The following is a 21,679-nucleotide window of genomic DNA, read 5'->3' as shown; positions in this document are numbered from 1 at the left end:
CTAAATTTCAAATACTGGGAATTTGTAGAAGCCATGTTTCTCTCCAGCCAGCCCCAAGAGATACAGGGCATGGAGCAGGAGCAAAGGGAGGCTTTTGCCTCTCCCCTCATAGCAGGAAAGATGCTGGAATTGGGAAGGAACAGGCACTACTGACTGGCCAGCACACTCATCCCTGCAGGAAAGAAGCCTTCTCCATTATTCTCACAGGGGGACAGGCATGCGGGGGAATGAGAAGTGTCAGATAAGAGAAAACCTTAACAAGGCAGAAAAAAACATTCCTCACAAAAAGCACCAACAGCCCCAAACATGTGTCCAAGTCTGACACCTTGACCCAATGACAAAAGTCCACTCAGCATATGCACAAAACAGGGACTTGCCTATATGCAAAATCCCCACATTCTTTATGTAGCTGCTAAAGCCTCCAGCTCACTCACCCAGTCTTCTAAATTACCAACTATGTATTGCCAGTGCTGTATCCCATGTGCACTAATTGCAGCAGCAGCATGACCTATATGATACCAACTTCAACTGGGTACTGATTGTTGCCATGCATTTTAAATTCAATGAAATCCTAATGTCAATGTTTTTCAAACCATTTCACTACACTACAGAATTCAGCAACACGGGAACCTACTACAGAATTGATGTGCCGATTGTCTCCCAGGACATGGGGCTTTGAAGCAAGGAAGTGAAAACATATTGCTAGAAATGGGAACCTGGAATTTTCCAAGTATGCTCAGTGTTGACCTCACTCTGCTCCCACTCAAATCAAAGGGAGGTTTACTATGGACCCACTGAAACGGTCTTGTAAAAAGGAGCTCTATTGAAGTGTAACAAAATCCACATCCAAGATGTGAGTGAATTTGGTGTTGGTGAAAGTGAAGAAACAGGAGTTTGAGCGGCACACTGCAGGCAGATGATGTGCAAGTGTCCTCATCCCCCTCAATCACAGTCTAGATCAGCCCGGATACTCCAGTCCTGGGCCTCTGCTTAGCAGACTGATGTGTGTGCAACTACGTGGAACTAAGAATAAGTTTTAATGTGCAAAAAATCTTATACTAATGGCTTTGAGCACAGAACTCTGCATTGGTGTGGTTATTTTGATTACAGCAGCACCCAAAGCGTGCTAGACACGTTCCAAACGCAGGGGTAGGGCAGTTCTTGTCCAAAAAAGCAAAGTACCTAACAAATTAGCTTCAGGAAATAAAGATCTAAACATGGCAGTGGCCAAACTCAAGCACTTGGATCTGTGTAAGAACATACTGGAGAAGCGTCTAAGGCTGCAAGACTAGAACTTAAAATACTCCTACCAATAAGGTTTATTGAAGATTTCCCTCCAGTTACTTTGATTCAAGCCATCCCCCCAACATACCTGCTACCACCTTATCTTTTGGCACAGAACGTTGCTCCTTCCTTCTGTTGTCTGAACTGCTAAATAGAATATTTAACTCCCGATGACTTGCATTTCATCCCTCAATGGGGGCATTTTCATTCTAACAGAATTCGATACAACTTGGAATAGATTTGTGTGTGACGAATTCTGATTACTCCAGCAACTGAAGCTTATATAAACCAATTGATCTGCCTTTCCAGAAAGGTAGCATTAATCAACAAGATTCCCACGTAATCACACACTGTTTGCAGTCAGACTCAATACATACAGAGCGGTCAAGTCTCATATATAGTGTTAAGAAATGACAGGGCCAAGATATTTCAAGTGATCACTTCTTGAACAAAACACTGCACCATTACAAATCCATGGATTAAAGAGTAGAGGTTGGAGGGGAAGCAAGAGGATTCAGAGCTGTGAATTATAGGTCAGACAAGCCTGGGCTCAAACAAAGGAGATAAAGTGATCTCAGTTATAAGATACCTACAAAGGAATTCAATTATGCAAGTCAGCATACAGAACATCCTGCACTTATCTTAATAGTGACTTGATTAGCCTCTTATGTTCCAGTCTAATCAAATATTTACACCTAAGTAGATGTGTTTTTCACAGTTAAGATGGACAACAAAATTTTCAAAAGTATCTCACCTAGTCTAAGTCCCATTGGATTTTTGTTCCTTTTTTTAGTTCCTAAATTACTTCTGAAAAATGGGACTAGGCACTTGTGAAAATTTTGCCTGCAATCTAATCAGTCTCAAAATATATTTTGAAGGCAAACATGTCCCATCAGTATGTTCACATTACCTGAGCTCAGTATTTGGTTAACTGAACGCTCCCATATAAATGGTAAATAAGGAAATGAAATACGTTTCCACCAAATCTCCGTTTTGTAACCATACAATACAGCAGCACCTTGCAAAATTCTATTTGCTGCAGCAAGGAATTATGACAAGCAACTGAAGACTTTTTCCATTAAAAATCATCAAAGCAAAACAATCACCATCTAGCAGGTAGATTTTATGCCTGGGCCGGTATTTTTGCAAGGCTAGCACAGCACATCAGGAACATCATTGTATTAAAGTCAGGGCTACTTCTGCCAGTGGGAAAGTCATTTTTAACAAAAAACAAACAAACACACACACACACACCAACAAAAAATCTTTTGCATAATCCAGCATTTTAGACATCAGTTTTTAACACCTATGTTGTTTACCCTGTTTGAGAAGAAAAGGTTTAACAAGTGTGTTCATATAACAATAGCCAACAACTCTTTAAATTTAGAAATTTATTTTGTTTAATCCACAAGCTTTATATAGCTTTCGTTAAAAAAACAGAAAAACAGTGAAAACATGACAATATCCAAAGTTCAGGTCCTTCAGGCTTTCAAAGACATCATCTCTGAAAGTTACGTATACCATTAAGAAGAACCGCAACCAGACAAGAATCATGAATGGGGCTACAACATCTTTTCACAAACAAAATTTATGTAAGTGTGGAACTTCTCTGGGACTGCTGATAAGGAAACTGCCCTTTTAAAAAAAAAGAACAAAAATACAAATGAAATTCCAGTGTTCCAAATCATCTTATTACATCAATATAAACCCACAGTGTCCTGGCAAACGACATGCTTTCATTTACATACCATTCTAGATTTCTGTTCTTGATTCACTTTAGTGGCAACTACACAGGTAACAATAGAGCGATTATGGCATTAAAATATCATATGTACTTCCCTTGCAACTTAAGTGGTTTCATTTCCGGGCAAGCTTATAAATCACAAAGGTTAGTAGCAATATAAGTGGATAAAAAAACAAACAAAAAATGAGAACTTTGTAAAAAATTGTATAGGTTTTGGTACATTTTAAAGAAACTGAGGTTGCCAGTCATTTTTAAAAACCTTGACCCATCTTACTGCTTCTAAAAAGTTTCACTCTACTGTCAATGAAAGAATGTCACTAGTACACTGTGGATGTTTTTTGTAATTAAATCCATGCCTTTTTTACATGGTGAACCTCAACCTAGCAATTATTACAACAAATGTTATATTCTAAAGCTCAAACACATTTTAGCAATTTGAAATTGAATTCTGAGTACAAACCAAATAAAATGTACATTATATCAAAGGTTTCAGCCTAAGATGGTGGTGACACTTGTGCCTTCCTCATCGACCTCAGTGCCTTCTCTCGCAGATGTTTTTCTAAATCATCCAGGTTATCTTCTGCTTCGCTCTCTGTCTCCTTAAAACAAAGATACAGAAGTGATTATTTCTGCAGGCATGAAGAGCTAGACCAGGTAATAGCTATTCTGATATCGCAATATGGCAAATGTAAAATCGTGGGATGCAAAGTTGCTACATTTCTGGAAGGGTAGAATACAGGAAGGCAAATATTTGATTAATGTGATATGCTGATGAGACATGTGGGTGTAGTAATAGGGTGGTCCCTATAAAAAAGGTGGTTTACGATGGGTAGGCCAGGAGTGCACCCAGCTTCACATTCTTCTTGCTGAAGTGATGGCGACTAGGAACAATGTTTTAAAGGAAGGGTGGAGAAGAGAACAGGTGACCATCGGTTCTAAGGGGGATCTCCTTAGAATGTTAGGTCCCACTGGGGGTTGGGGGTCAGACAGGAGGATGCAAATTGTACAGACCTTTGAGGAATCTGCCTGTGACAAGCGGGCAAAAACCGAGAACCCCTGCATGGGTAAGTGGAAAGCTGTGATAGTAGCCAAATGTACCCTAAGAGCTCACTGACAGACCTCTCGCTTTTAATTTTAGTATCTAGCCCACTATCTTGAGAAGGGGAACTTCCAAGGCTTGGGAAGACGGAAAAAAAAGCACCAAGAGTGAAAGCATTTCCACTTCTGGAGTTAAGTCTTGTGGGTAAACAGGCTTTCAGCTGGACAAAAGAACTGACTAAACTGCATCTAAACAGGTCAATTCCACGGTTGAGAGCCATTCAGCAGCTACGCCGAGGTTCAGAGAGGAAGGGTTGGGGTGGATGAGGGACCCCAAGTTCTATCTCAATAGGTCCTCAGTGGTAGGAAGTCACAGGGGTGCCCCTCAGAGGTGGATGAGGTTTGAGTACCGCACCGGCCTTGGCCAGCCTGGTGCTATAAGAATAGCTCTCATTCTTTCCATAAGTAGCTTGAGAAGAGTTGTGAGGATTAATGGTACCTGTGGGTAAATTAATGGTACCAGTAGGGCATGAGGCCAAGGAGATATCAGTGCATCTCCCATAGAACTGAGGCCATAAACTCCCCTTGAGCAAAACAGGTGACATTTGGAGTTGGTCAGGGTGCTGAAGAGATTTACTTGTGGTAGACCCCAGGTTTGCAAAAGAGTTTGAGCTCCCATTCGCCATCTTGCCAGAAAGCGTCTGCTCAGGAAGTCTGTAGTTGTAACAGATGCTTTTCCGTTAGGAAGAGGAGCTCACTTGCAGGGAAATACAGCTCAGGACAAATGGTCTCTGCAAAAACTGATGCTTCAGATCAACATTCTGGAACTGACCGCAGTTTGATACAGATGCCGGTATTTCCTCCATGACAGACCAACCACTGATGTGGCTTTTCGATGGGAAATACTCTGTGCACAAGGACTAGGCTATTGCTCTGCTCTGGCACTTGATGTACATCTCTGCCCTGTGGTCTAGCATTACCCTGACCGAGTGGCCTTGTATGTCATGGTCATATGTGAGCCTAACTGCAGCACCCAGATTAGGCCAGACAAGGTGTGAAATCGCCCAATGGGAAGGTAGGCTTTTGCTACTGTAGAGTCCAAAACAGCTCCTGTGAAGTTTATCTTAGCAATTAGAACAAGCTTAATGCCTTTGTTGTAGCTGTGTGGACCTCAGTATGATTCACCCAGATCAACATGTTGTCCAAATCTGGGGATACGGAGATCTCCCATGGACGGACGGAAGCTGCCACTACCGAAAGGACCTTTCCCAACACCCTTGGAGATATAGAGAGTTTGAAAGGAAGAACTCAGTATTGATAGTGGTCTGTTCCTATTACAAAGCACAGGAAATGCTTGTGCAACGAGTGGATGGCTATATGAAAGTAGGTGCCTTGTTGGTCAAGGGTAACAAACCAGTCTTCTGGATCAAAGGGTGGGAGAATTTGAACTCGTGTCACCATTCTGAAGTGTTGTGCTAAAAAAAAATAGTAGTTCAAGTTCCTGAGGTTGACAATCAGTCTCCACCCTCCATCTCCCTTGGAAACCAAGTAGCTGGAATAGAATCCTTTCCCAATGAACTCTGTTGAAACCCGCTGTACTGCCCCAGAAGGAGGGGGGACAGAACCTTTTGCCTTAAGAGCTTTTTGTGTGAGGGGTCCCTGAAGAGAGATAGGGAGGAATAGAGTGGAAGTGGACAGAGTAATCCACTCTAAGGACTTCCAGTATCCACTTGTCTGAGATAAGGAGTTCCCATGCAGGTAAATAGTGGGACAGTCAATCTTAATAATAAAAAAAAATAAAGCAGGGGGGAGAGGAAGAGAATTGCACAATGGGGAAATCCAGTGAACTGGGATGATTTATGCCCTCAGTCAAGGTGTCAAAAGTGCTTTTTAGAAGGAGGGAGCCAATTAAGAAGAAGGGGTCAGTAGTCTCTCTCAGCTTGCTCCTTCTCCTGAAGGCCTACACAGATATAGGGAGGGTGGACTGCTGATGGTACTGGAATGGCCTAGATCTCTGGGCAGGCTGTGTAAACTAAGTTGTCTTTTTATTGCCGGCACGTAGAGAGTGCCAGTGAATGCAGCGTAGCCCTGGAATCCCTGAGAGCGTGGAGAGAGGAGTCCGTATGATCACTGAAGAGCTTGAGTCCTTCAAAGGGAAGATCCTCGACTGTGGACTGTATTTCTCTTGGAAGACCTAAGGGCTGGAGCCAGGATACTCTTCTCATGATCACTGCCATGGATCTTAACACTCTGTCAGCAGCATCTAGGGCAGCTTGGAGGGAGGTTTTTGTGACCAACTGCTCCCCTGCAATGCTGGACTGAAACTGGTCTCTCTGATCTTGTGGCACATATTCAGTTAAGTGTGTAAATAATGAATACACGGTAAATGCGTCATTCACCATCAAGGCCTGATAATTAGCAACAGAAAACTGAAGAGCAGCTGATGAACAGCTCTTCTGCCCAGTAAGTCCAGACTCTTGGATTCCCTGTCTATTGGAGAGGGTCTAAACTGAGCTTGTGGCACCTTCCACTGGCTGCATAAACCACTATGGAGTTATGGATTGGGGGAAGGAGGGGAAGTGTTCCATCCTCTTTGATGGGATGTAGTACTTTGTGTTAGATCTCTTACAGGTGGGTGGAACTGTGGTTGGCGTTTGACACAGTGTACATGTAGGGGACAGTAATGACTCACTAATGAGTAAAGCAACCTTCCCTTGGAGACACCGTCTCAAACCACAGGCAGTTGAGAAGGAACTCAGTGGTGGTGGGTTCGCACCTGTCTATATCCCCTAGTTCAGAGCAGAAGGTGTTGTTCCGCGCAAGACTGTGAGCACTGCTTTACAATCTCCAATCAAGAGTGTGTAGGCACATGCACATCCTATAGTGGAGTACCAATAGGTACATATACTTGAAGAACTAGAGATGATCATTCAGAAATGTCAAAAGCAGAGGTTTTATACATTAGAAATTTTACCTAGGTTATATACACTTTTCACTTGGGTACCATTTCTACTATAACTTCATACAAATATAGCACAGAATGTCTCTAGTTTTTTGCCTGCATCTAACAAGCAGTCACATCATACAGAAGGCTGAAATACAACAAAATAGATTTTTAGCAAAAATACAATTTCATTTGCCCCATGAGATTTGCTGTTTGGTGTGGATTTTTTAAAGGGACATTCAAACGTAAGTTTGTATATTTACAATATGATTTTAACATGTCAGGTTGCTGAAACAAAAAATTATAAATACCCACTACTTATGCCATTTGTGTACTTTCCATTTTTCTCTCAGTGTGGACAAGTCAATCCTGCATTCAGGATCTCAGTACTTCAAAACCTGGGTTGCAAACTTGGCATGAAATATTTATAATTGTAGTGAATACTGTTGTAAAAGCATTAATGGAAAAATCTCTATGGGTCTGTAGATTTTTAGTTCTTTGTATATTTCACTTTAAAAAATATGATCAATTTAATAGTTACATTTAAAAGAAAATGAAAGCTTGATGTTAGCTTACCATGGATGTATTTCACTGTACAAAGTGGGCTTTTTTTTTTTTTTTTTTTTACACTGTTGCTCAAAAGTGTTACCTATTTACCACTTTGTAGAAATGGAAAGGCAATGTAGACAATGCTCATTAATAGCCTCTCAGAAGCAGAAAATGGAACTGATTCTTGGGAGGGGGATGATGGAAAGGAAGAGAAATGGAGGTAGCTAACCTCTAACTGGAGTTATTCCAGTGGCCTCTGCCACCCCAAGAAGGGAACATGCAGAGGCGACTTGAACTACATTTTACAATTTACCCAGTTGTAGCACAATTCAAGCCCTGCCTTCAAATATATTGGAGTTAGAGGAGATATTTTCAAAATCATACATTAGTATCAATTACGCTTGCAAATATGTTCTTTCATTTCACTCTTTGGCTTTTGAAATCAGATTTATTTAGCCAACCTTTTTGGGCTCTGTCTCTGCTTCTGGGTCTTCCTGGGCTGATGAAGTAGCAGCTGACGTAGCAGCAGCCACTGCTGCAGCAGCCGCAGCCTTCTCTTTCTTATGTTTTTTGTGTTTCTTGTGCTTTTTGTCCTTTTTATGCTTCTTATCTTTCTTCTTCTTCTTCTTCTTCCCGCCACCTTCCTGGTCAGAATTCTGTAATGAAAAGAAATTCCTTATTTTACATGTAGCTATGTAGGCCAGATTTGTGTATAGGGTGATGATGCACAAACAAACTCTCTCTCCTTACAAAGATCACGTGGCCTAGATGTTAAGCACATTTGCTGAATAACCCGTGTGTGTGTGTTTGCCTATGGAGCGGCTATTGCCATCCCATCATTTAAAAGGAATTGCACTTAAATACACTAGTAAATGAGCTAGAATTGTTTGATCATCATAAGCAAAACTAGGTAAGAGCAATATGCCACATGATGAAAGTTCTGTAGGTATATTCCAATTAAGTACTACTAGGATTAGAAAACATACCCTTGCAGGGGATGGACTCTGCGTAGGACTTTGAGCCTTTTTCACATGTGGCGGTGACCAGTTAGTGGAGGGGGATCGAGACCCAGTAGGGGATGGAGGTGCTTGGTGTTTCTTAGGTGCTGGCTCAGGCGATCCTGATGCAGACCTGGATGAAGACACCCTTCTCACAGACTGTGGACTTGGTGTGGAAGCCCTTAAAAAGAAAAGATTCACATTTAGGACTCCTTGTGCCTTATACAGTACGTGCAAACAAGGTAACTTAATGATTATGTAACTAACCATGGTGTCACAGTGTAGGTCTACACTGCAATTAGACACCAGTGTCTGGCCTGTACCAGCTGACTCTGGCTAAGGGGCTGTTTAATTGAGGTATAGATGTCTAGGCTCAGAGTCCCAGAGCCTGGACTCCAGCCCAAATGTCTACATTGCAATTAAACAGCCCCTTAGCCTGAGTCAGCCGACACAGGCCAGCCACTGGTGTTTAACTGCAGTGCAGATGTACCCTTAGAGTTCCTGCTGATCTACAAATCTGTTCATATTCATCCCTTTACTATGGAGCTAAATTCTATACATTTAGACCGGAATTTCTTCAAAAGAATGACAGTAAAAGGAAAAGCCAAGATTTAACTACGCACTGCGGATTGGCAAGCCAAAAAGATACTGTAGGTTTACTACATATTAGTATCTTGGACAGACAATAGTGTTCTCCTGTTCATGAGTGGCGGTCTTCTCTTCACACCTGATAAAAATTCAACATGGCACAGCTACTGTTTTATCATCAGTTCAGACAGGATATTGCATGCAGCTACCTACCTTTCCTGAAAGAGCGGATTAAGCCAGCACTGCCATACTTTCACTAGATGTTTAGGTAGATCTCCCAATATTAAAAGCTTGTCAAATATTCATTTAATAAGAATGTGTCTTGGGTTAGCCCTGTTCCATAGTGAACTTTGACACATAGTTCACTAGGCTCTAAACAAAGCTACAAATCCCTTTGAAGTCTTATTTTGTAATCTGCTCCGGTTTCACAACTATCAGTGTTTGAAGTTTGCCTCTATTCTGCCTTCTCACTATCACACTTTGTCCAAGATGAACCTTTGTAGTGCCTCTGAAGCTATTCCCAATCTTGAATTTTCATATGACAGGAAATGCCTCTAACAGTCATTTCTGAAAAGCCATGTTATAGAAGTTGGCAGAATGAAAGCAGCATGTCAACAGGCCCACAGGAACTAGGGTGGCATGAAGGCAGAATACTGACACCCTTTAATTTTAGTGCAAACCCTTGCTTTATCTATTCCCATTTGCCTGTAGCTAGAAGTTAATAAGTCCCTTACTTTGTCTTTTTGGGTTCCGGGGTCCTTGACACTCTCCTGATGGGTCTACTGCTTGGAGATGGAGACTGTCTCCGTTTGGGTGAAGATGAAGTTCCCCTTCGCAGAGGCGGTGGACTTGCAGAAGTATGTGAAGCTCTAGGCCGTGGAGATGGTGAATGCCGTTTGTTTTGTAGAGGAGATCTGGTTTCACGATTAGACCTGCTGGAAGGAGAACTTTTCCTATGCTTTGAAGATATCGATGGGGAACGCCTCTTTGCCACGGGAGAACTTCTTTGTTTTGGTGGGGGAGAATGCGAGACTCTGCGCTTGGGTTGTGGAGAAGGTGATGCCCTTCGTTTTGGAGGAGGAGGGGGAGTTGCTGTTCTTCGTTTAGGAGGTGGGGAAGGAGAGTATCGTCTCTGTATTGGAGGAGAATATCGTCTGGGAGTAGGTGAGCGCCTGCGTGGAGGTGGTGATGGAGACCTACAAAACCAACAGAAAGAATTTGAAAAGTCATGTATATAGGACAAAGTTCTCACACTAGTTAGCTGCCAATGGCTAAAGATATGCACTTTGGCAAAGAGGAAAGATTTTACACTGATGTGTTCCACTTTTAAAATTCTTACAGCAATCTCAAGGAACTACAGCAGAGTATTACCATATACCCTGCCCAATAGCCATTTCAATATTAGATAAGTGAAATGATTGCTTGCTACACTCAGCCCTTCAATGGTTCAACAATTGAACACATCCCCCACCGAAAACGTTTCAGAAAACAAAATTATGATTTTAATTAATAAAAAAAGATTTCCCAACACGAGACTTATTGGCAAAGGGCATCAGTTCCATTAATCATGACATTTGCTTTTTATTGGACAGTGTTACAACTCTTGATTTGCAGAACTGCCCTTAGGGATTAATAAAAAGCAATAGAATAAAACAGTTACCTTCGGCGAGGCAATGAAGGCGATCTGCGCCGCCTTGGAGGAGGGGCAGGAGAAGGAGAGCGCCGTCTTCTGGCAGGTGGTGGTGATGGACTCCTCCTCCTCCTACTAGAGGAAACAGAAGAGTTGCTTTATTAAAAAAACACCTCATGCCAAATGCTTACATTTTTTTCTGCCATGTCATCTCCACTACATAAAGCTAAGCTGGTTCAGATACTTAGGTTTCCAAATGAGATTCCATTAGATGCAAACACCATCAGACAGTGATTATGTCCAAGAGACAAAAAAGATATAGCAAAGTTTGTTTTCTCAGAGTATGGGATATAGAAGCTATAAGGAGTCTTCAACCTTACCACATTTCAGTTTTCCAAGGAAAAGAAATTCTTAAAGCTCACTAGACCAAGGAGATATTTATCATCCTAGTGGGGATATATCTTAATGGCTGCCGACTTCAGGTAGACAAACAGAAATTGATTCTAAGCAGACTTACTCTTTACCACTGGTAGATTTTAACACTTCACCGAGAGCACAGGCTAAGAAAACCAGAGTTGGTGCTAAGATACTGCTATACTGCATTTAAAATATTCAGAGCACAGGGGGTCCAGACACTACTCCCACCAAAGACAAAAGTTTGCAGTTAACTTATAAAAGGAAATCTGGACCCAATGTGTTTCCCCATAACTTCTGAAAAGCTCAACGGGTTTAAATTCTGTGAGGGGAAAAAAATGTAGCTTTTTAGTGACAATATACAAAACTTAGTGACAAAAGATTAAATATCTTTTTTGCTTTTTAAAGGCTGCCCTGCACTTTTAGTCAATAGAAACAGTCAGCTAATTAATATTTAATTCCAAATAGCCTTGCTATATTTTTCCATAGCAAACTAGATTTGCAGCTAAAGATTGTTTCTCAAGAGCTAAACACGATTTTGTGAGCTGAAAAAATACCAGGTCATCTTCAAATATCACAGTAAGACCCACTAAAAATATTCAGTAATAATAGTTTTCATATTAAATGTATAAGGTGACAGACTAGGAGAAAATGTGTTACATATTGATATAGAAGGATTTAGCTGAATTTATTCTTTTGTAAAGTAAAGTATGCTGTCCTGAAACTCAAGTAAAACAACTGTTATATGCCACTTTTTGAAGACTGACAAATTCAGTAATAAATGTGCTCAAAGTTTGAGGAAGTTAGTCACATTTCATCTGGCTCAAATTTAGCAAATCATATGTGGCACCTATGTTCTGGTTAGGTTTTAATCATTATAGATTATTCACACCAGTCATTAAGTCTGAATGATTAATCTCATAGATCCAGCCTCTTAAGTTTAAAATTAGCACTTTTCCTAATAGTAGTGAGGCACCTACTCTTGTTTTCAGCTGACTTCAATGAGCAGTCTAGTGGCAGAGACCATGATAGAATCTGCTATTCTGGCCATATCTTTGCCAAGTCATCAATGGCTTTCTGCATTATATTAAGCTCAGTCTAAAATCAAGTTTCTAAGGAACTGCCTATAAAGCTACCTATGAAAGGTAAGATTTGTGACAAAATGATGAAGCACTCAGCCTGTGAAGTTTGCAGGAGCTGTTAACTTCAGTCCCACTACTAAATCAGATTGTTCCAGGACACACAGTGAATATGCATGTAAAAGGGAGAGAAGACAGAATGGGAATTTTAGAACCTCCCTCTCCTCTTGGTATTTGAGTTAAATAGCTTGATTTTTGAACACTGAGTTCCCCCATTAGCCCATTTTATTTTCCTACCACAAAAACAGCTGGTCGGCAAATGTGAAATATCTTCACATACTGCTCACCTCTGTTTCAGAATTATATTTGAGAAATAAAAACACTCAAGCAAAACCTTGCCTGGAGAGCATAATTTTGGTAAGTGTTGTATACAGTAATGCAGTTAAGCTTCTAAGGTACAATATCAGGTTTTTATTTCAACCAGTTACCCAAACTGTCATTATCTATGGACATAAGGCAGATTTGAAACAATTTCACCGTTGGAAGAAAAAAGGCAATGAAATGAACAATTTGGATTTCTTGTCCCATTATCTTGCTATTTGAATTGTCTTCTGTGTGGGTGAAGCAGAAGAAAGGGCACCCATGCTCACGATCTACTACAAAAGTATAGTGTTTCTAGAGGAACTTTAATTTTAATCTTAATTAACAGATTAATTTCTAACCAACCTTTTAATCATTGGTGATTGCCACCTCTTTCCAATCTGCATCCTGACAGCAGTGGAGAGAAAACAAAGTCAAAAATCCCATTTGTTAAAGATTTACTTGATGCAAAGATGCACATGTTTGCACAAGATTCATGAAGTAATTCTCAACACCTGAGCAGAAGTCAAATTAATCTCCTTGCATTAGCTTGAAAAAAAAAAAACACTCTCCTGTTATAAACTGTAAGGACCTGGTCCCAAAGCCCCAATAGAATTAATAAAAAAATCTAGTGCTGGTATCAAGTTGTTCACTTTCACCTCTAAAATCTAAATTTTGGTGCACAGACCATCTTCTATGGCATTTGTATAGCACTTGGTCAAGGGTAATCCCAACTGATTCTGCTGGGGGCCTGCAGGCAATAACGTAATGCAAATCAAGAGATGAGAAGTTAGTCCATTTGCAAATTATATATTTTGTCACTGTTAAATACATCAGTTGTGCTGAGCTGAAGAAAGTAATTACCGAGGGGAAGAGTCCTTTTGTCGTTTCCGTGGAGAAGGAGATGGACTATGCGAGTGTCGTCTGCGCCTACCCACTTCACCATTCTTCACATTTGATCTTTTTGGTCGTTCCTCTTCAGAGGAAGATGATGAACCAGAGTCTATAAATACAAAATAATTAGTTGCTGAAAAGTGGTATACAGACACTGTATTCTTGTGCAATTATTGAGAGTCATATTGCTCTGTCTTCATGCAAAAGACATCTTTTTGTCAAGCTGTGATTTCTGTTTTTAAAAATATTTACAGAGTGTAAATCAAGTTATATTAACACGATTAGTTAGATTAACTTGTTTAGATACATTTCAAGACAAACTTCTAACGTGTGAAGCAACTTTAAGCCTTGCTTACACATGATTGCCCCAGTTTAACTAAAAGTTTGTTTCTGATACAACTGTTACACTTGTCCATGTTTGTGTGTAGATGCTTATTTCTGTTTAAGAGTGGATTATTTCTTAAACAGAAATAAGAGTCTATACACAAACTTGAATTGGTTTAACAACTGCTTCAAAAAAAACAAAACTTTAAATTGGTGTAAGTTTGTGTGCATATAAAGCCTGAATTTCAGGTACATGTTGCAGAATCTTCTCAAGATATGCAACTGCAAAATACCGAACAAAAGTAGATAGAGGACAAACCGAAAGATACTGACTTCAAGAGCATTAATAAAAGCCCCGAATCAATTATATGTAGCAGCAGAACTGCAAAAGCAATTCTGACCAGCAAAATAATTTACAAGGTGAAGTATGAAACCAGAAGCAAAACTGAGTATGTGCAGAAATATTCCAAGTAATCTACAGGCACTGGTCAGGAGAAGAGGAATGTTGTAACATTCTTTTCAGCTCCTATGAAATCTGTTGTCAATTCTGGGCTAGCTAGTTATGCCCCAGGATGCAAAATTCTACTTGCCTGCTCCCCTGGAGTATTTTTTGATCAGTGAATAAAAGATTTTCATTATGGTAAGTGTGATTAATTTTGCAATAGTATTGTAGCATACATTAACGAAATGTGTAAAACTAAGCACAATTTGAATTTAGCGGTACAAAAGTAGCCAATATGCTAAACAAATATTTAATTAAGTAAAATCTTATTAGAATTACAAAAATATTACTGTACCAGATGAAGACTGCTGGTTTTGCCTTCTGTACTGACGTCTCTGTTGCACAGAATCTGCTGCAGCCATTTTGCCACCTTTGTCTTCTTCTGAAAGATATACACAATTAAGGAACATTTAATTTTTACTTTTGTATCTTCAGTCATTTTATGTTGCTTTATGAATAAAGACAGTTTGTTTGTGAAGCAGTGTTAAAACTGATCAGGTGTTTTATTTAATTTTTTTGTGCTACATCTTTAATTAAAGGCATCCTTTCTTTGGAGTGTACATTTTGGCTAGGGTTTTCAAAGAAGTATAAGGGAGAGAGTTAATGTGAGTGGGATGCTTTATGTTCTCTATGCACATCTCTCTGCAAACCATACCCCCAATACTGCTATCAAAGCCACTGGATCTCAAGAAACACACTGGAGAAGAGTGCCCCTTGTTTGTTTTCATACCATTTAAAGGAAAGGCATTGTAAATGACAAACTTACCTGATTCAGACAATTCTACTTTTCTAGGTTTTGGCGCTGGTGAGGGAGACTCTCTTTTTTCAATACTTTTATGTTTAGGTGCTAAAAGACAAAAGTTAGACAAATCTAAGAAAAAGCTGAATATGATTTTAAATGAAATTTAATATGATCTTGCACACTTAGATACAAAATAAGTGAAAGCTTTTCATGAATGATGTCAGTTTACATCTCCTTCATATGAATTTTTGTAGTATACGTTTTAGACTTCAGCTTCCTAGCATATTTTGCTATACAGAAAAGAATGTTGCACTTTTAGATAACATTTGGCTGGTATACTGCTATTTTACTTTGAAATTATAGTATGTACACGGAGTAGAAATTTTGGGGTTTTTTTCCTAACTGCACAAGGTTACGAAAAATAGAGTCTTAAAATTGTATGGTAATTTAATTCCTACTAATTCCATGCAGGTACATGTTTCCTGAAAAGCCAGTAACATACATTTTATTTAATAAACTTATTTTAATAAACTATTCAATTCAACTATGATACAACTGAAACGTAGTTATAGAAAAGAGGTGAGAGCATGCGATTTATGATTTATTAAAAATTTCAGTATTAAAAACCAGAGACTAAAGTTCAGGGCTGACTACAGTTGGAGATGTACTTACTTTTGAATTATATTTTAACTGCCTAAACTTTTTCCTAGGTCTGAAAAGTGTTTGATATTCCAACCCACAATTGTAACATCCCTCTGGAATAGAAATTTGATACCACAACCACTTGAAAAGAGAAAACTGCAGCTTGATTCTTTAAAGTGATTTAAGTAAAACTGAGTGCAAGAGAAATATGCAGTGACAAAACTAAAAACCTTGCCGACTGCCTCAAACGCAAACACATGAAACCACATCTAGGTCTTCACAGAGTTGGAAATAAACTGATTTAGAAACAAGCCTCAAAACATTGCAGAAAAATTCTTACACTGGTTGTTACCAATTAGTGTTTGCCTTGAAGTATTAGATTTCATAACTAAGATCTTCCTATTCTTACAATGAAATATTGCAGGGAGGTCAACTCAGCACTATGGTTTGTTTTTTTTTTTTAAATGTCTACCCCTATAATCTTTATTTTTTGTTGCTGATATTTAAGTGTTTTGTACTATGAATCTCTATATTGTTAATATTTAAGACCAGGTTCAATAAAATGTCTATTAAACAACTTTGGTACTTTGAAAAGGCAAAAGTTTTGAGGCAGTCCTGCCGTTAGCTAGCAAAGAGTACAGAACTATGAGACTGTAAAGGTTCAAATGGATAAAGCGATTGGGGGAAAGCACACATTTGGCTGACTATACCTGAGGCTCTGCTTGGAGAAATAGAGCCACGGACTTTTCTTCCACGATTTGACTGCTGAGGCGTTGGAGACCTGCGTGGCTTTGGAGGTGGACTTGCTGGTGGGGAAGGCCTGTGCCTCCGCCTAGGAGGGCTTGCAGAAGGAGACAGTTTACGTGTTTTGCGAGGAGGGCTGGATACAATTCTTTTAGGGGTTTTTTTTTGGCGGTGATCGAGAGCGTGAAGAGGAGGAAGAAGAGCTACTTCCAGATAAAGATGCCGATGACCGTCTTCTCCTGTAGATACAAAGTTAACATTAATTGGGTCTCATTAAGCACAGTTGACTCATCTGCAAGCATATCTATACAGCCACATACAGTAGCACTTCCAAAAAACTGGCATATGTTAGCCTCAAATGCTTTTCATGCATTTCATACAAAAGGAGACTAACACAAATGAATGTTTCAATTATTTTCAAACTGTAATTGAACAATTTGTCTGAAATGTTACCTTTTGTTTTCCTTCTGTTTTAGATTATAAAATATTACTAACCCTAAAGGATCCAAGAAAATGGCTTGTAGGTATTGGCTGTTGTGTGTGTGTGTGTGTGTGTGTGTGTGTGTGTGTGTGTGTGTGTGTGTGTGTGAGTGTGTGTGTGTGAGAGAGAGAGAGAGAGAGAGATTTTGAGTTGTTTAGTATTTAGATGGTTAAAAGAATTTTTCACTCTACAGCACCTTGTTTACTGAACCTCAAAAAGGATCTATTAAAGACTGGTGGGCAGAAATGAGCCTTTAAGGAACAAAAATTTTATACCAGGAGGCTGAAAATTGCACAAATATCAGACATGTAACCATTCTGAATACATCTTAGCAATATTTTTTAAGATTTATTTTGAAGCTTGTCTTTACTTTATAAACTTAAAGGAGGGCCTCTAGAATTCTGCGGCAAAATTTGTGGTAAGTTCTGTTGCAATTGTGTACCTGCAGAATCCACCTTTGGCTGCAGAATTCCTGAGAACCTGGAAAAAAGAAACCCTACCTTGAGTGAGATAAATATTTGCTAAAAGGGAATTCTTACATATCTTGCCAAAATACACTTGATACTTTTCACAGCTTTTAGTCTCAAAAATGAACAAATCTTTACAAACCTCAAAAAATAGTCACCATCCAGTTATAGTAAGCCTCAAGCACCCAAAATTATTATAGCCAGTAGCGTATCTGGGGGAGGTGCGGGGGGAAGAGCGGGGCAGCTGCCGCTCACCCACTGGGCATCTTGGCGCCTTTTTAATTTTTACTCACCCGGCGGTGCTCCGGGTCTTCGGCGGCACTTTGGCAGCAGGCCCTCACTCGCTCTAGAGCGGGTGTCTTCGGCGGCACCGAAGGAAATGCCGCTGAAGACCCGCGGAGCGAGTGAAGGCCCCGCCACCGAAGACCCGCACCGCCAGGTGAGTAAAAGCACCGCCCCGTCAGTAAAAGCGCCACAGGGGTGGTGCCCTTTTTTTTATGCTCCCCCTGTTTCCTCCATCTGGCTACGCCACTGATTATAGCCCCTTTTTCTTGTGAAAGCTGTTCCAAGTTTCCTATTTCAACAGTGCACTGAAGTCACATGGTCTCTGACTTCAAAGCAGCTGGAACAACTTGCTCCTCTGCCACCAAAACTGTTTAAATTATGGCAAAGTTGTAAGTCCCCAAGCAAAAACCACCACAAAAGGACAGACTTCTAAAACAAAGTTTAAAAAGCCAGTCTTAATTTGTAAAGTCATGACATAACCAAAGCCACCACTATCCACTAAAGAAAGTATCAGAGTAACAAACTGAGCAGTTAACACAAACCATCACCATTTATGAATGTTAGAAAACATCCATTAGAGGTACTTTAAAACATCTTATGACCTTTTGATACTATATCAGACACCTGGATTCTGGAACAGAAGTTATTAGCTTCAAAAAGAAAGCGTTAAGTAATATTGCAATACTCCCACCAATCCAAAGGGCTTTGTTTCCCTGCTCTTAAGGGACATAGGCATGAACCAAGACAGAGCAACTTTTAAATCACTTAGGCTATGGCTACACTGCCACGGTAAGTCGACCCACGCTACGCAACTCCAGCTATGTCAATAACATAGCTGGCATCAACGTACGTTAGGTCGAGTTACCGCTGGGTCTGCACCGTGGGAGGCCGACAGGAGAAAATCTGCTGTCGACTTACCTTACTCTTCTCATCGGGGTACAGTGGAGGAGTCGACTGGAGAGCGATCTGCAATCAATTTGGCGGGTCTTTATTAGACCCGCTAAATTGACCACCAGTAGATCGATCTCAAAGTGTCGATCCCCGCTGTAGTGTAGACCTGCCCTTAGTTTGTATACTATACACTATCAAAGTCACCTGTGGTTAAGTTACCTTTGTTACTACAATCACTCTTCATAACTATTTTTCAAGCTAATTTTAAAAGTTTTTAAAACCTTGTGATGTCTTTCAAATATCAGCAGTTTCATATTTACCAAAAAGGAATCTTACCGCCTCAGAGGAGATCTACTTCTTCTGTGTCTGGGCGGGGGAGGCATGCGCCTTGGAGGACTCCTTCTCCTAGGAGATGGTCGTCGTCTTGGGCTTGGCCGCCTTCTAGGGGAGTAAGACCTGTCACAATCAATCAATGAAAATTCGAAGAATGAACAGCGACCTCCTAAATTTCACAGGATGGAGGTAGATTTAGACACCAGAAACCAAGTGAAAAGCTGCTTTGTCGCAAGTATCACACTAAATCAGCATTTCTGTTTTACTAGAACGTGTTACCATTAAGCTACAAGCAAACAAGATTTCAAATCAACCAAAACCTCTGTACTAATCCACACACACACAAAAGGATTAAACCTAAATTTCTAAGTGTTTTCAGGACCAAACCTAGCTCTTAAAGGAGGTTGTGGGGTATCACTTGGAGCTGCCAAATACCGTATTCAGGATTCAGTACCTTCTCCCAGCCCAACTGCCATTCATATCAAGCATATTCCCCAGATGAGGTAGAAGATAAAGACTAGTGAACATGCTTAGGTGGTGTTTTCCACTCTTCTTCTCCCCCCCCTCATACTCGGCCTAACCCACTGCAGGCTCATCTCTGGCTGAGGAGAATTATTACTGTACAGAGTGGCATTAATGCCTTGGCCTTTATCTCACATCATATAATTAGTTTTTTTTTTTTTTCAGAATTTCCAATGTACACAGCTAATTGAGTGTTTTATGGCTCTGAATGGCCACTTCAGAGCAGATCATTCAGTTCCTGGCCTTTATCCTCAAGATAAAGTAAAAACTCATCTTCTTACCTTGACCGTGATCTATGGCGCCTTCTTGGTCTAGAATGAGAAGGGGAATGTGAGCGAGACCTTGACCTTGATTTGGAACGGGATGGTGATCTTTGACGAGTCTTCTCTTTTTCTTTCTCTCTCTCTTTCTTTGAATTTCGTTCTGGGGAAGTTTCTTTAGTATCTGGTACAGGTTCAGGTTTGGGAACTTTCAGGATATCACTGTTAAAATAAACAAACCTTAAAATATAAGCATATCCCATCTGTAGCTACCTGGATTATATTTTAGAAAGAACCTATGACAGTGCTTTCACTAAAAAAAAAAGACTGTGGTGAGTAACACCTAATTAAGATGTTCATAGCTACAAATCCTATTAAAATTCTACTCATGGTCAAAAGATTTAGGTCTTCAACTTCCTGTAACAGATAATTAAAAGTATACTAATAGGCTCCGTGTTAACTTTCCATAGATTGACCTGACAATGCAGAACAGTGGAAGTTATTAATCAAGTAGGATCAGTGAAAAATTGATTTGTCAAAAGTTCCAGGCTGCCATTATTTAAGATAATGCTGAGGCTGTCCAGTTCCAAGTGCTGAATCAGTACTTTAGGAAGTGTTCTGCCTTTATCCCGTCTGAAGTCAGAAACTGAAGGTGGCGCTTCTAAAGTTCTCAACAAATACAGGGAAAATCAAGCTAAACTAGCCTTAATATGCATTTCTTAATGAAACTAAACTTAACACTGCCAAAGGAAAGGACTTAACTAGAGTAATACAACAAAAAAAGCATTAGTGAAACAGCCGTATGCACTCAAAGATTTACTCTAATTTCTCCACGTGGAAACATGTTTTATTGAAGACCATGGTGACACATGCAAAGTGATCTGCCAGACAAAAAAATAATAGCACATTTTTTCAGAAGGAAGTGGGGCTGTTTTCTATAAAGCTCTAATAGCACCAGGAATTAAAATAATTCCATTATACTAAAGGGAATGATAATTCCTTATAAGAAGCTAATTTCAAGGGGGGGGGGGAAATCAACTCTGGTACTTGCCTAGTTGATGTTGCCTCTTGTATCAACGTTTCCTTTGCTTGCACTGAAGGCTCTGGCTCTGGAGTCTCCTCTTTCTTTTCTGGTGCAGGAGTAACACTACGGCTCTTGGTTCTGTGACGAGGAGATCGAGAGTGGCTACGCTTTCTCTCTCTTCTGACAGGAGATGACCTCCTTCTAGGGGAAGGAGACCTTGACTTGCGTCTAGGAAAGAGAGAATTTCTGTTCAAATGATGTACTATGTTAGGAGCAGATTTAAAAAAAAAACTTAAGCCACGTATATTTACAGCTAAGAAACTTCATCTAAAAAAATCAGACATCCTCTTTCCCCACTGCTAACTGGAAAAGGTAAAAAACAAATAGAGCTATTTTAGATTTTTCAAAAGAATCCATCAGTTAGCAAGACCGGCTTCAGACTTCAGGACTGTCATTAACAATTCTAGGGAAACTGTTTTGTTTGGGAATTCAGCCTAATGTTTGCCTTAGATAAACTAAAATTCACCACCACCTGTACACTAAACTGTTATAACTGCACAAACAAAACTAAATCTAAAATAATGCCTATATTAGCAGAAACACTTTCACAAGATAGCTCAGAAGTTCAGTTATGGGGATCTCAATAAAATCTGCTGGGATCTCTGGAAAACCTTTTGTGCTCTCAATGTAATATATTTACCATTATAAGCAATGTCTGTTCCCTTATATACCACTAGTTTATCTGCCATTAATGTTCAGTAACAAGCTAGACTGGTCTTCCCCTAAAAAAATTCTGTAGGGTCCATTCCAAAGTTTGCTGAATCTTTAGAAATCTCCATTGCCATGTCCCCATTGCCCTGAAGGCCACAGGAATTGTAAGTACTTATTTATATTCAGAGTATATTAGTAATACCTTCTTGGACTTCTGGATCTGTCCCTT

The 21,679-nt window shown here is 39.9% G+C and overlaps 1 protein-coding gene across 1 annotated transcript in view; it reads right to left on the bottom strand.

Annotated features, from left to right (window-relative positions):
- Nucleotides 1-2,660: 2,660 nt before the first annotated feature.
- Nucleotides 2,661-21,679, bottom strand: part of SRRM1 (serine and arginine repetitive matrix 1) — a 28,762-nt gene continuing 9,743 nt past the window's right edge. The window contains 15 exon segments of the mRNA XM_034754354.1: nt 2,661-3,627; nt 8,021-8,215; nt 8,546-8,738; nt 9,880-10,341; nt 10,806-10,907; nt 12,995-13,036; nt 13,493-13,631; nt 14,644-14,730; nt 15,115-15,195; nt 16,443-16,641; nt 16,643-16,715; nt 18,937-19,056; nt 19,737-19,937; nt 20,767-20,967; nt 21,653-21,679. The exon segment at nt 21,653-21,679 is cut by the window's right edge and continues 86 nt beyond it. Coding sequence (XP_034610245.1) covers nt 3,523-3,627; nt 8,021-8,215; nt 8,546-8,738; nt 9,880-10,341; nt 10,806-10,907; nt 12,995-13,036; nt 13,493-13,631; nt 14,644-14,730; nt 15,115-15,195; nt 16,443-16,641; nt 16,643-16,715; nt 18,937-19,056; nt 19,737-19,937; nt 20,767-20,967; nt 21,653-21,679 — 2,227 coding nt within the window. The 3' untranslated portion in view covers nt 2,661-3,522.

This window comes from Trachemys scripta, chromosome 20 (genome assembly GCF_013100865.1).
Source record: "Trachemys scripta elegans isolate TJP31775 chromosome 20, CAS_Tse_1.0, whole genome shotgun sequence".
NCBI classification, from domain to species: Eukaryota; Metazoa; Chordata; order Testudines; family Emydidae; genus Trachemys; species Trachemys scripta.
This window is presented reverse-complemented; position numbering and strand designations above follow the sequence as displayed.